Source organism: Pan troglodytes, chromosome 2 (genome assembly GCF_028858775.2).
Source record: "Pan troglodytes isolate AG18354 chromosome 2, NHGRI_mPanTro3-v2.0_pri, whole genome shotgun sequence".
NCBI classification, from domain to species: Eukaryota; Metazoa; Chordata; class Mammalia; order Primates; family Hominidae; genus Pan; species Pan troglodytes.
Window position 1 is genome coordinate 3,842,747 of NC_086015.1, and position 14,434 is coordinate 3,857,180.

General features: G+C 43.5%; 1 protein-coding gene and 1 pseudogene across 21 annotated transcripts in view; both read right to left on the reverse strand.

Moving 5' to 3' along the window:
• Positions 1–7,642, reverse strand: part of LOC129143468 (forkhead box protein D4-like 1) — a 33,133-nt pseudogene extending 25,491 nt beyond the window's left edge.
• Positions 7,643–7,735: 93 nt separating this feature from the next.
• Positions 7,736–14,434, reverse strand: part of LOC739761 (putative COBW domain-containing protein 7) — a 79,137-nt gene continuing 72,438 nt past the window's right edge. For 14 of the 21 annotated variants that reach the window (XR_010155468.1, XM_054680349.2, XM_063806579.1 and 11 more), the window contains 4 exons: positions 10,079–10,147; positions 9,910–9,975; positions 8,655–8,784; positions 8,105–8,267 (listed from right to left, as the gene is read on the reverse strand). Coding sequence is in view for 20 of the 21 variants with exons in the window: in XM_054680349.2 (XP_054536324.1) it covers positions 8,161–8,267; positions 8,655–8,784; positions 9,910–9,975; positions 10,079–10,147 (372 nt within the window). In the remaining variant the exon portion in view is untranslated. Of the gene's footprint in view, positions 8,268–8,654; positions 8,785–9,909; positions 9,976–10,078; positions 10,148–14,434 lie in introns of all 21 variants that reach the window. The other 7 variants (XM_054680356.2, XM_054680347.2, XM_054680353.2 and 4 more) reach the window with 2 other exon arrangements.

Here is a 14,434-nt window from a genome sequence, read left to right on the forward strand (position 1 = left end):
CGGGGAACGGACCGCGCGACGAGAACACGCACAGCCCAGGGCGTGGGGCGGGGAACGGACCGCGCGACGAGAACACGCACAGCCCAGGGCGTGGGGCGGGGAACGGACCGCGCGACAAGAACACGCACAGCCCAGGGCGTGGGGCGGGGAACTGACCGCGCGACAAGAACACGCACAGCCCAGGGCGTGGGGCGGGGAACGGACCGCGCGACGAGAACACGCACAGCCCAGGGCGTGGGGCGGGGAACGGACCGCGCGACAAGAACACGCACAGCCCGGGGCGTGGGGCGGGGAACTGACCGCGCGAGTCTTTCGGCGCGTCTGGGTCTCGGGGAGAGAAAAGCGCTTCCTGGCACCGGGGGCGGTGGCACAGAGGCCAGGAGGAAGAAATCCGGGCCCTGGCCCAGGTCAGGCTTCCACCCCTGCGACCCGCAAGAGGCCCAGGCAGGAAAGGTGGCGCGCGCGAGTGGAGTTAGTGGTTCAGAAAGCAAACCTGGCCAGGTGCTGCTGCCTGAGGGTCGTCGGGCGAGTTTCTTCATTTCCCCGAGTTCCTTATTTCTAGTCTGGAAAACGGAGAATTCCATAGTGTCTTCTTCAGGGAGTGCTGCGAGTGCTGAAGGAGGATCCGGTGCCTGGCAGACCAGGAGCAGGGGGGAAACAGTTGGCCGATACTGTTACTATTATCAGCGTTATTAGCGGGCAGGACAGTGTGGGGGGGGGGTCGGGGGTAAGGGGCCTCCCCGCGCCTCCCAGCCCTTCGCGCTCGGCTCCAGCTCTTTGGCTTCCTTCCCTGGGCAGCTCTAGGCTTAGCTCTCAGCCATTTCTCAAGAAGACGATCCCGAGGGTCGAAGACCACCCTTGACCCTTGACCATGGACTCTTCGTGTAACTTGGAAGAGCCGTGATTTTAAAACCCAGCCTCAGGGTTACGGAAGCCCGAGATCTGGGAGGCGTCCGGGACCTCCCTCCCAGAACCGCAGGGACCCGGCCTGGGATCCAGAGTGTGGCCTCTCGCTCTGTGCAGTCAGGAAGGCGGCCAGGTCTGGTCACCGCGCCAAGCACTACGCACCCCTGGGACGCGTCGTTGCGGGGGGGTGGGGGGGCTGGGGCGCCTCCACGACGCCTGGTCTGCCTGGCAAGTTCTTGGTGTCGTTGGTGGGTTCGTAGCTGCGACAGGTAAACGTCCGTTCCGCGAGCCGGGCAAGGCAACCCCTGCGGGTCGCACCCGAAGGCCGGACCTCTCCAAGCCGCCTGGGTGCTTCCAAACAGGTGGACCCGAAGCTCCTGTTTGATCGGAGAATAACGTTTAATTTACTCCGCCACTGAATTGATGGTTTAAATATTCATCTTTGGATATGGTTTAACATTAGGCAAAAATTAGGAGCTTGGAGGCAGTTCCGGGAAGGGGTCTGACCCTCAGTCACCCATGTTTGTAGCTGTGTTGGTCTGCCCTCGGGCAAGAGAAGGAAGATAATTGGGAGGGTGCCAAGAAAGCCTAGAGAAAGTCCCTTCTGGGTTCAGCGGCCGGCTGTAGCCGCTCTCCCAGGACGTTTGTTGACAATAAATGAAGGAAGGTCGGCCTGGAGACGTTTTCACACAACGGACAGAGGGGAGTTGGAACGTAAACCAGGGAGAACCTGGCATGAAATAGGACCCCTCTATTCTCAGTTTGTTTCCAAACTCTTAGACTGCCCCAGCCCTGCCGGATTTGCTAAAAGTGGTCTATTTTGGACGCTTGTGGTGCTATGGGACTGACGGCTACCTGTGCAAAGAAGAGGGAAGAATTGGAAGCTGGGGTCTGGGCAGCTACCAAAGGTGGGGCTTGGGAACTTTTCAGAACGTCCTCAGAACCGCAGGAGCCAAGAGGAAATCTCCCGTAGGGGATCTCAGGTAGGGCATGCCAAGAAATTCCAAGAGACGGGATGGAGAAGAGAAGCTGGAGAAAAATCGGCCAATTAGACTACTGTTAAAATGTGTGTCTCCATGTTTGTCCTCCCTCCTGAAATACGAAATTCATAGCTGGAGGTGGGGAGTAGATGGGGGCTGGGGGAAAAACTTTCTCACATTCACAGAGCAGCTTCCCTCAAAGCGGCACGGAATCGGGAACCCCACTCAGGACAGGGGAAAACGGCCAAGTTCCTAGAAATTTGTTTTCTTTGTGGGGAGCAATTCATGATGGGCGTTCTTGTCTGGTTTCCCCCCACTCCGTCCCCTGACGCCGAGTAACACTTAAACCTTTCTAGTTGCAAAGTCTTTTCAGAGTTTTTTTTTTTTTAAGAAATAAGTTTTGAAAATTCTAGTGCTTAAAATATATATATATGTATATTTATAGCCTTTTATTTTCCCTGAGTACATGTTGGCCACTACATTCCAAATTGATCTCAAATGGTTTTCCAGCTTGTTGGGGGGTGATGAAAAATAAATGGAGAATATATTTACATGCCCTCCTATTCTTTTCTTTTAGAAGTCTCATAAATAGTAGATTTCCTATTTTAAAAGCCAGGACATTTTCAACCGCAAATATTTGGAATTTTTAAAGGCCATATTAAAATGGATTACTTCTGCTATCTATAATAAATATGAATTGTGAAAATAAATTGTTTGAGGGAAAATAATGTAGGTTTTAAAAAGTTCCATTTAGAAAGGGAAGAATGAGGTGTAATAGAAAATAAACGATGTAGTGTAGTGACTTAGCATTTTATTTCGTCTATATAACTAGGCTTAATTTTAACACCTTAATTTTAACATTAAAGATGGCACGTCAGACACACAGATAAGAAATCAATGTTCTGAAATTAATATCCTACTTACATTAAACATCCCTATCAGGAAGACACAGAGAGTAGAAGCATTTTGCACTAGACTTAGGAATAATACTTCCAGTTCCAAGGAAGTGAAGAAGGAGGAACATGTTTGGCATCGGAGGCTGTGTTTTTGTTTGCTTGCTTGTTTTTCTTTTAATGCCAGAACAAAATACCCCACTCACGTTCATAGTAACCCAGGAAATGTGCAAATCGGGAAAGCCATAGAAGCCACAACCGAAGGCAAGAAAAGATGACTTGACGCCCTGCGAAGGTTACGTTCAGGTGGTTTTTAGAGGAATGTAATCCAGCTGTTTCTTTCTAACCATTTTGCAGCGAACAGAAGTTCGTGTTTGCTCTCCAGCGGGATTCAGATGCACACGCCCAGTATGGGCCGCGCAAGGTGGAGTGAGCAGCTGCGGGTCGCTCCCCACTCCCACCTGGCTCTAGGAGGGCCCTGCGGAGTTGGCCAGGGAACTGGGCGTGGGCGATACTAAAAAAACTGGTGAGGTCCCCTCTCCGCCCAAAGGGGCAGCCAGCGATGTCAGCCTAGAGCCCTCTGCCACTGCCTGATACCTCAGCAGCGCCGACGCGGCCGACAGGTGCCCGCCCAGCACCGCGCCCTTGGTGGGAGCGCAGCCGTTGGCGCAGTCCTCCTCCTGATGCTGCTGCTATTGCTGCAAAATTGTCCGAGCAGCGGCGGCGGCGGACACTTGCAGCAAAGGGGCAGCGGTTTGGGGATGCAACAGGCTTGATGGTCGCTGGAGCAGGTGGCAGTAGCTCCACGCGGTCGGGGACAAACTCTGCGCAGCCCCTGTACCCACTCCCCTGACCCCTTGCATAATACTCTCAATGCTGAAAGAGATGCATCCGCCTCCCGGTGGCGACGCCAGACCCTTGCCCTCCTCCCAAGGCTGAGGACCAAGTGAGGGCTGCAGCACGGGAAGGGTGCCGGGGTCGCCAGGTCCGCGCCTTCTGCTTTCTTCGGTGCGCCGGCATAGACGGGGGCCGGGAGCAGTAGGTAGCGAAGAGGATGCGGGTGCAGCAGAGCGTAAGGGCGTCTCCCGGGGGCGGTGTTGGGGTAGGCCCCCGGGACTGGCTGCGGCGGGGCAGGGGCCCCAAGCAGAGGGCCTGGGCGGGGGTTGTGCAGGGCGGCGGGTGCAGCAGGTAGAGGGAAGGGGTGGGGCAGGTGGGCTCCCGGGGTCAGTTGGTGGCGCTTGAAACGCTTCCTACGCCGGAGAAAGCTGCCATTGTCGAACATGTCCTGGGAGGCGGGGTCCAGGCTCCAGTAGTTGCCCTTGCCTGGGTGGCCCGGCTCGCGGGGGATCTTGACAAAGCAGTCGTTCAGCGAGAGGTTGTGGTGGATGCTGTTCTGCCAGGCGGGGAACTTGCGGCGGTAGTAGGGGAAGCGGCCACTAATGAAGGCGCAGATGCCGCTGAGCGTGAGGCGCTTGTGCGGGTTTTGCAGGATGGCCATGGTGATGAGCGCGATGTACGAGTAGGGGGGCTTTGCCGGCTGCCGGGCATCTTCAGAGGCCGCCGCAGACCTTGGCGGTGCCCTGAACTTGGTGCCAAACTCTGAGGGGTCGCTCGGGCCGCCGCCGCCCTCGATGTGCTCTCGGGGAAGCGCAACCCCGCCCCACCGGGCCACCTGCAGCCCCGGCTGGAGCGACTGCTCTAGGAACTGCTGGCTCGCCTCCTCCTCCTCGTCTTCCACCTCGTCTTCATCTTCCTCCTCTCCCAGGACATCGATTTTACCGTCTTCCCCATCGGAGTCCCGGAGGCTGCGCTGCGGTGTGGAGCGAAGGCGCTCAGCTCTTGGCAAGTTCATGGAGGAGCAGGTGCTTTAGTCGCAGGGGATGTGGCGGCCGATCCTGGGGCGGGCTGAGCTGGAAGCCTGGGCTGAATGTTGCAAGAAGCAGGAACGCTAGTGGTTACCCTTTGGGATGTTTTCGTCTGCTTGTTTCTACTCCTTTGCAACAACGTCCGGCAAAGATGCCTTTGCCTTTTATAAAAGCTTCTTCAAGACCATGTGTGGTGGACTCCCCCCTTTATAACCCTTCTTCCCGTACCTCGGAGCGGTGCCACTTCCTCCTAACGTAGTCCAGGGATGATGGTCTTCTGGGCAAACACCCGTCCGGAGAAAAGCCCAGCCCCCTCCTCCTCGCACCCACCTGCCACCAAGGAAGATGCTGTACTCATCCGGTGCAGCCAGACAGTTGGCAAGCCTTTGCACGGGTTCTGTTAAGGCGCATTTAAACCCGCGCAAATAAAAGCGAGGTAGGAAAGTATGATACTCAACATTCTATGACCACCTCGACATGCAGCCTTCCCTCCTGGAGAAAAGAAATGGTGGGGCAGGAGGCTGAAATGTACACGGTTGTTTGTAAAGGAATGTGTAACCGTAAAAGTATGTTTTTGTGTTTCACAGCTGGTAATCACCCATTTTCATTGGTAGAGTCTGTCCTTACCCAGAATGGTGAGCTGAATTATATTTAAGGTTCTGACAATATTCCCAGGCTTCAGGGGGGTGTTGCTTTGCTCTTTCTACCTTCCTTCCCACCTCCCCAAGATGCTCTCCCTGACCCAAATTTTCAGAAAAGGTTCAAATGTCCCAGCACTAAATTGTGTAAGTTTATTCAGGGAAGGCAGGAGAGCTCACACGGAGTCCTCTGTCCCCTTGTAGCAATGGTTCTCCAATTTCTTTGAATATTTAACCACAGAAATACATTTTATATCACAATCTTACACATAGAGACATAATACATAACTAAGATGGCTTTCACGAAACAATATACTTACACTATAGTGATCACTGATATTTCCTTTTAAAAAAAAATGGCCATAACCAACTAAATTGATTTCACACATACCAGTATGGGCCCAGTTTGAAAAATCCTGTTCTTACAAAGTGGCCCCACATACAAGAAATGCACCCACTCTATAAGGGCTTCTCTCTCTCCCTTTCCTCCTTCCTTTCTTCATCCTTTATAACCAATTCATTTTTAGAGACAGGGTCTATGTTGCGCAGGCTGGCTTTGAATTCCTGGGCTCAAGTGATCCTCCCGCCTCAGCCTCCTGAGTAGGTGGGACTACAGGCGTGCCATTATGCCTGGCTCTGGCTCTTCATTCTTTTTTTCCTTTTTTTTTTTTTTTTTTTTTTTGAGACGGAGTCGCTCTGTCGCCCAGGCTGGAGTGCAGTGACACAATCTAGGACCACTGCAAGCTCCGCCTCCCGGGTTCACGCCATTCTCCTGCCTCAGCCTCCTGAGCAGTTGGGACTACAGGCACCCGCCACCACGCCCAGCTAATTTGGTTGGTTATTTATTTATCTGGGACGGAGTCTCGCTCTGTCGCCCAGGCTGGAGTGCAGTGGGGCGATCTCAGCTCACTGCAAGCTCCGCCTCCTGGGTTCACGCCATTCTCCTGCCTCAGCCTCCCAAGTAGATGGGACTACAGGCGCCCGCCACCACGCCTGGCTAATTTTTTGTATTTTTAGTAGAGACGGGGTTTCACCGTGTTAGCCAGGATGGTCTCGATGTCCTGACCTCATGATCCGCTTGCCTCAGCCTCCCAAAGTGCTGGGATTACCGGCGTGAGCCGCCGTGCCCGGCCTCTTCATTCTTTCAGAAATGTCAACATTAAGTGCTTTTACTGTAATAAAACTTGGGACTTCAATGAGGCAAGAAGGGGCTGCAGTGTTGCCTTTAAATCAGTGGGTCCTCATTCACTATCTGCACTGGGGAGGGGCAATATGACAGCACAACTGTTCATCTCACTCACTCCAAATCCTTAGAAGTAACACGATTTTTAGATTGGCTTCATGAAAATTAGCTCAGATACTAAAGTAGCACTACAGAGGAATAAAAAAAAAATTGTTATATAAATAAGGATCTTATTAAAATACTAAGTAAGATACTATGCCACGGTATATATTCATAATTTAAAACCCACCTACTTGGGAAAACTTTGAGGTGCCATCTAATAAAAATGCAGCATGAAAGAATATTATGCCCTTGATAGTCACATAGTGTCTATAATTATGACAATGAATGTTCAGTGAGAAATCAAACGCCAACTGCAAGGGCAAAATATAATAAAAAATAGCTTAAAGTAGCTAGTGCCTTCAGGATAAAATCTGGAAAAGAGCTTTCTTGCTGATCTTTTATTGAAACTTTGCTGCTCCTCAAGTTTTTACCCTTTAAGGCTCCTCAGTTTATATGAAGCTTGGAAGACAAATAACAGACAGGTTTGAGCCTAACAGATTTGTTGGAATCCCAAATTTACCAGTGACTGCTTGTGTGACCTACTAAACTAAGCTCCAGGAGGGCCAGGCCAGGTGTCTTATTCAACCACAAAATCCCAGACGCCTACTCCCCAGCGCCCCCGGCATGTCAGGCACATTTCCTCCATCAGCATAGGAATCGGATGACCTGGGAAAGGGAGTATTGTTAGTTTTCCTAGCGCCAGCTTCAATAGGGATTGGGGTTATTTAAAAATACAGGAGAAAAATAAGGAGGCGCTCAAAAACAAAACACAAAACCCACATTGATGGGGGTATGTCAAAGGGGGGACCAGGAGATAACTGAAAGAGTTCCCAATGGTCAAAGCTGGGATAATTTGAGCAACAAAATAAAGCAGTATTAAATTGTAACCCAAAGTATAAAATATTCATGTGTCCACACTGATAAACATAAATGATCGAACTAATAAATCGAAAGGGACAACTGTCCCTTGCAGAAGAATTTCAATTAATTATGTAGACCACTCCCAAGAAAGTACACTACAACTCCCCATTCCTTTAGTGTGGGCTGTGCATAGTGATTTCCTTCCAAAGAGCACAGTATGAAATGGGGGGAAAGAGTAACTTTACAATGGAGAAACCTGACAAACACTCCTTCAGCCAGGTGATCAGGTCGTCAACATCAACATCAATAACAGTCATAACCTTTTATTTCATGTCATAAAATGGTGACACTTACTTGTGTTAAAAAAATTTAATAACAATGTAATCATTATATCTCTGCAATCAGCTGAAGTTCTAAGAAAAAATGACAATGTTGAAAGTTGTATCATCATTATTATAAACTTTCATGTTCAGTATATGTAAACTCCAAAGCCAATTTCAAAAGATATTTTTGTGAAATACCATTCTTTAAAAAAAAGGATATTATATATAATTGTATGAATGTTAAATTTTTTACAGTACTGATTTGCTACATTTTATGTATGCTGTAAAACAAATACCATTTTAAAGTATATTGGAATTCGTAACTAAAGTAATAAATAAATGCTTGAAATATACCCAGTAGAAACTTATTTTTATTATCCAATCCTTTTGATAAGAAATGCCTCTAGTGTTATGTACAAACTTGATCTTCTTTGGAACGTGTTGTCCACTGCTTTTCTGTTTCTGTCACAGTAGCTATAAACAGCTGTTTAAGGATATCCTTATCTAAATTTCTGCCTGCAAACAAAACAAAATATGACGTGATTACATTATGCTTATTAAAATGACACAGTTCACCTATCAATTCCAGTTCATTAAATGCTTTATGGTGTTTAGAAATTTACAAAAAGAATAGTAATTGAGTGATTCCATCTTTAACTTTCCAGGTCAGTACATCAAAGTCACATTGGTCCTTGGATTAACCACTTTTCTAAAACTGAAGAAGAACAAAAGTCCTAACAAGCTTTTACGAACGTTGTAACGTGATAAAGATGAAACATTGACCACAAGCTTATTTAGTTTTTAAAGAGGACCTGAATGGTTAATCTGTTTAAGTGGCACATGATATCCCTTTCAAATATATTTTTCACTTTGTTTTAAAACTGTGAATCCTTTGAGACTTACCAAGGAGGACCAATCGATTTGTTCTCTCAGTGTCATCCTTCCAGCTCACTGGAGTCTCCTCCAGATCATAGAGCTCATGGACACCCTGGACAATCATTTGTTGTGATTTGTCTTTGATTGACACCAATCCCTGCTCAAAGGAGAATTGACTGAACATTAATCAGCCTCAGTTCAAACTTAAAAGCAGAAATAGAGCGTCATGTTAATGGATTGATTACTGATATTCACTTAAAAAATACAAACTCTTAAGCTGAGAAAATTACTTAATTCCAATTATTTGTGAATTACAAGAAGTTTCTTAATGTTTTTAATTTTCAAAAAAGGTTTCTGTGTATTGATTTTTTTTTTGAACAATCCCCTTTTCTAATGATAAAGTTAATACATATATTAGGATGGTTTTTCAGTGTTATTTATCACAACCAAAACCTGAAACAAAATGATGAAATATGTATCATATCCTATTGATTAAAGATTTTATATAATGTTTCACAGTTTTAGTGGGAAAAGTTGAGAAGTTAAAGGAGTTTGGTTATATTAAATAATTTGTTTTAGAAATGGGTTGCAATCAATGAACAATGATGAAATAAAGAAAAACCATTATATTTATCTGAATATGAGCTCATTGTGTATTGATTTGCAGAAATGAGAAACGAATTATCAGATAAACTGGCTCCTATGGGGATGAAATTAATTTATTTGAAATAATATTCTTAATTTACCAAAAACTTTGTGCACACTTGTGAACACACAAGAGTAGACACTCAACTGACTGGTTAAGCATACACTTTAGAATCACTGCTTCCTAGAAGAAATACCTTTCATGACTTAAATACCCAAATATCAAGTAATGTGAGTGGGTTTCTAAATACAGAACAAGAATTCTTCTAGTCCTTTGTAACTTTGTTTAGAGTATGACAAATGTTTAGTGTCTGCTAAATGCATCAGGAAGCATAATGTTCAGCAGAAGTGAGATGTGCAACATTATTTCTCTGTACTTGGGAACAGAGAGCAGAAGGTAACATTTCAAAGCACACAGGTTTGTTCTAGCTGCAACCCTAAAGAAAGTTGTGCAAATAAATTAAGCCTTATGCAGTGATTTCCAAAGCTCCTTTTCAGTCATGAAAATAATAAAGAAAAATGAAAGTAGACAAAGATGATTTGTACTAAAACCAGTGTTTCTGTTTAAAACCAAATATAGTTTTTATAACAGCCAAGAAAAGGACTTTGTCCGAAAGTCTGCAACAGTAAACTGTACCTTCAGCCTTATGACCTCCATGCAGTGATTGTCCTTGTTTCTCACATTCTTTTCCCACAGGAGATTCTGTATCAAGTGACATATTTTAATAAGACCAACCATCGCTAATAGCAACAACTATGTAACAAAACCATTGATAAATCATTAATCAGTTAAAAATTGCATTCACCTGAATAAACATATTAAGATGTTCTTCCTTTGCATTTCCTGGTACTTCAAATGTGATTGTAACAATACTCTGTAAATCAAGGGAAATAATAATAATTCTTTATAGTAATATCAATGTTTTTTAAATCACAAATTTTAAGATGAAAAGGAACATATTCATGGAATTTTACATTGCTTAAACCATATATATTAGGTATTATACTTTCCTCAGCATATGTGCTGTTTTTTTGGAATTAGCAACTCCATTTCCTACATTCTGCACAGGTACCAATGGATTTAGTATTTACACAAACTACTACTTTGTATTTTAAAAAACTCACTCAAAAACCCTGATGAAAGGGTCCTCATTATTTAATTCATTCTTTCGTGGATTCTCAGCAATAAGAATATATGTAACACATACAATGTACTCACTACACAGGGCCAGGTACTTTTGCCTGAGTCACCTCATTTGATCTTTTGACTTACTCTTCACAACAATCCTGGGGAGTGAAGATAACTATTTCATTTTATAAATTGGGGAAAATAAGGGTCAAAAAAATAAGCTACCCAGAGCCAGGAATAAAACTCAAAACCAAAGTAAATTTGTTCTCTTAAAAAAAAAATACAAAAGAAAGGCTTGGCTTATCTTTAACTGAATAAGCATGTGCCAAGAGGAGAAGAGTTCTTAGCGATGAGAATGATAGGATAATGCCTTCTTTGGCTTTAGTAAGGGTGACATCATCATGTATTGAATATTAACTCTAGGATTTATTTTTCTTCTTTATCTTGATAAATCTCTCACTGTCTACCCTAAAGAAACAGAAGCTTAACATTTCCTCTAACAAGTCACCTAATTAAAACCCAAACCTCCCTTTGCCAATATAACCCCAAATTTCAAACTCAGAGATGAAAATACACAAGGGCTAAGCATAGCATTATAAAAACATACACCCCACCTTGGAAAATAGAGGCTCAAAAGCCAAGCTCAAAATGAATTTAAAAAGGTAGAAAATAATATACTAAAGCACATCTTTGCATAACTTCCTAGAATTGCATATCTGGCCTAGCAATTTTACTCACCATTACATAATCATACAGGCTTACAGCAGAAAATACAAAAAGACCAAAACTATTTTATAATCCAAACTCAAGAGAATCGCTAAAGTATTAAAGACCAATTTAGGCAGAAACATATGAGACATTTCTTTCTTTCCATAGCTTACTGGGGAACAGGTGGTGTTGGTTAACTTCCTTAGTGGTGATTTGTGAGATTTCGGTACACCCATCACCTGAGCAGTATACACTGCACCCAATTTTTGTCTTTTATTCCTCATCCCCTTCCCACCCTTTCTCCCTGAGTCCCCAAAGTTCATTGTGTCATTCTTATGCCTTTGCATCCTCATAGCTTAGCTCCCACTTAAGAGTGAGAACATAGCGATGTTTGGTTTTCCATTCCTGAGTTCTTTCACTTAGAATAATAGTCTCCAATCTTATCCAGGTCACTGCGAATGCCATTAATTCACTCCTTTTTATGGCTGAGGAGCATTCCATTGTATGTATATATATCACAGTTACTTTATCCATGCATTGATTGATGGGCATTTGGGTTGGTTCCACGTTTTTGCAATTGCGAATTGTGCTGCTATAAACATGCGTGTGCACGTATCTTTTTCGTATAATGACTTCTTTTCCTCTGGGTGGATACCTAGTAGTGGGATTGCTGGACCAAATGGTAGTTCTACTTTTAGTTCTTTAAGGAATCTCCACACTGTTTTCCATAGTGGTTGTACTAGTTTACATTCCCACCAGCAGTGTAGAAGTGTTCCGTGTTCACCGCATCCATGCCAACATCTACTATTTTTTTGATTTTTTTATTATGGCCATTCTTGCAGAAGTAAGGTGGTATCACACTGTGGTTTTGATTTGCATTTCCCTGATCATTAGTGATGTTGAGCATTTTTCCATATGTTTATTGGCCATTTGTATATCTTCTTTTAAGAACTGTCTATTCATGTCCTTAGCCCACTTTTTGATGGGACTGCTTTTCTTGCTGATTTGTTGGAGTTCATTGTAGATTCTGGATATTTGTTCTTTTTCAGATGTATATATTATGAAAGATTTTCTCCTTCTCTGTGGGTTGTCTGTTTACTCTGCTGACTGTTCCTTTTGCTGTGCAAAAGTTCTTTAGTTTAATTAAGTCCCAGCTATTTATCTTTGTTTTTATTGCATTTGCTTTTGGGTTCATGAAATCCTTGCCTAAGCCAATGTCTAGAATGATTTTTCCAATGGTATCTTTTAGAATTTTTATAGTTTCAGGTCTTAGATTTAAGTCTTTAATTTATCTTGGGTTGATTTTTGTATACAGTGAGAGAGGAGGATCCAGTTTCATTCTCCTACATGTGGCTAGCCAATTTTCCCAGCACCATTTGTTGAAAAGGGTATCCTTTTTCCACTTTACGTTTTTGTTTGCTTTGTTGAAGATCAGTTGGCTGTAAGTATTTGGGTTTATTTCTGGGTTCTCTATTCTGTTCCATTGGTCCATGTGCCTATTTTTATAACCGTACCATGCTGTTTTGGTGACTATGGCCTTATAGTATAAGTTTGAAATCAGGTAATGTGATGCCTTCAGATTTGTTCTTTTTGCTTAGTCTTGCTTTGGCTACGCGCATGTGTATGTTAAACCATCCCTGCATCCCTGGTATGAAACCCCTTGATCATGGTGGATTATCTTTTTGATATGTTGTTGGAATCAGTTAGCTAGAATTTTCTTAAGGATTTTAGCATCTATGTTCAAGGATATTGGTCTGTAGTTTTCTTCTTTGGTTATGTCCTTTCCTGGTTTTGGTATTAGGGTGATACTGGCTTCATAGAATGATTTAGGGAGGATTCCTTCTTTCTCTCTCTTGTGGAATAGTGTCTTTAAGACTGGTACCAATTCTTCTTTGAATATCTGGTGGAATTCTGTTGTGAATCCGTCTAGTCCTGGACATTTTTTTGTTGGTAATTTTTTAATTACCATTTCAATCTCCCTGCTTGTTACTGGTCTGTTCAGGGTAATTCTTCCTGATTTAAGCTAGGAGGGTTGTATCTTTCCAGGAATTTATCCATCTATTTTAGGTTTTCTAGTTTATGCATGTAAAGGTGTTCATAGTAGCCTTGAATATCTTTTGCATTTCTGTGGTGTCAGTTGTAATATCTCCCGTTTCATTTCTTATTGAGCTTATTTGGATTTTCACTCTTTTCTTGGCTACGGTTGCTAACGGTCTATCAATTTTATTTATCTTTTCAAAGAACCAGCTTTTTGTTTCATTTATCTTTTGGATTTTTTTGTTGTTTTGTTTCAATTTCATTTAATTCCGCTCTGATCTTCTTTCTTCTGCTGGGTTTGTTCTTGTTTCTCTAGTTCTTTGAGATGTGACCTTAGATTGTCTGTGCTCTTTCCAACTTTTTGATGTAGGCATTTAGGGCTATGAACTTTCCTCTTAGCACCACCTTTGCTGTATCCCAGAGGTTGATAGGTTGTGTCACTATTGTCATTCAGTTTGAGGAATTTTTACATTTCCATCTTGATTTCATCTTTGACCCAATGATCATTCAGGAGCAGGTTATTCCATGTATCTGCATGGTTTTGAAGGTTCCTTTTGGAGTTGATTTCCAGTTTTATTCCACTGTGGTCTGAGAGAGTGCTTGATATAATTTTAATTTTCTTAAAATTTATTGAGGCTCATTTTTTGGCTATCATATGGTCTATCTTACAGAAAGTTCATGTGCTGTTGAACAGAACGTATATTCTGTGGTTGTTGGATGGAATATTCTGTGTATATCTTTTAACTCCATTTGTTCCAAGGTATAGTTTAAATCCACTGTTTCTTTGTTGACTTTCTGTCTTGATGACCTGTCCAGTGCTGTCAGTGGAGTATTAAAATCCCTCACTATTATTGTGTTGCTGTCTGTCTAATTTTTTAGGTCTATTAGTAATTCTTTTATAAATTTGGGAGCTCCAGTGTTAGGTGCATATGTTTAGGATTGTGATACTTTCCTGTTGGACAAGGCCTTTTTTCATCATATAATGTCCCTCTTTGTCTTTTTAAATTGCTGTTTCTTTAAAGTTTGTTTTGTCTAATATAAGAATGGCTACTCCTGCTCACATTTGGTGTCCGTTTGCATGAAATGTCTTGGTCCATCCCTTTACCTTAAGTTTATGTGAGTCCTTATGTGTTAGGTGAGACTCTTGAAGGCAACAGATAGTTGGTTGGTGAATTCTTACCTATTCTGCAATTCTGTATCTTTTAAGTGGAGCATTTAGGCCATTTATATTCAATGTTAGTATTGAGATGTGAGGTACCACTCTATTCATCATGCTATTTGTTGCCTG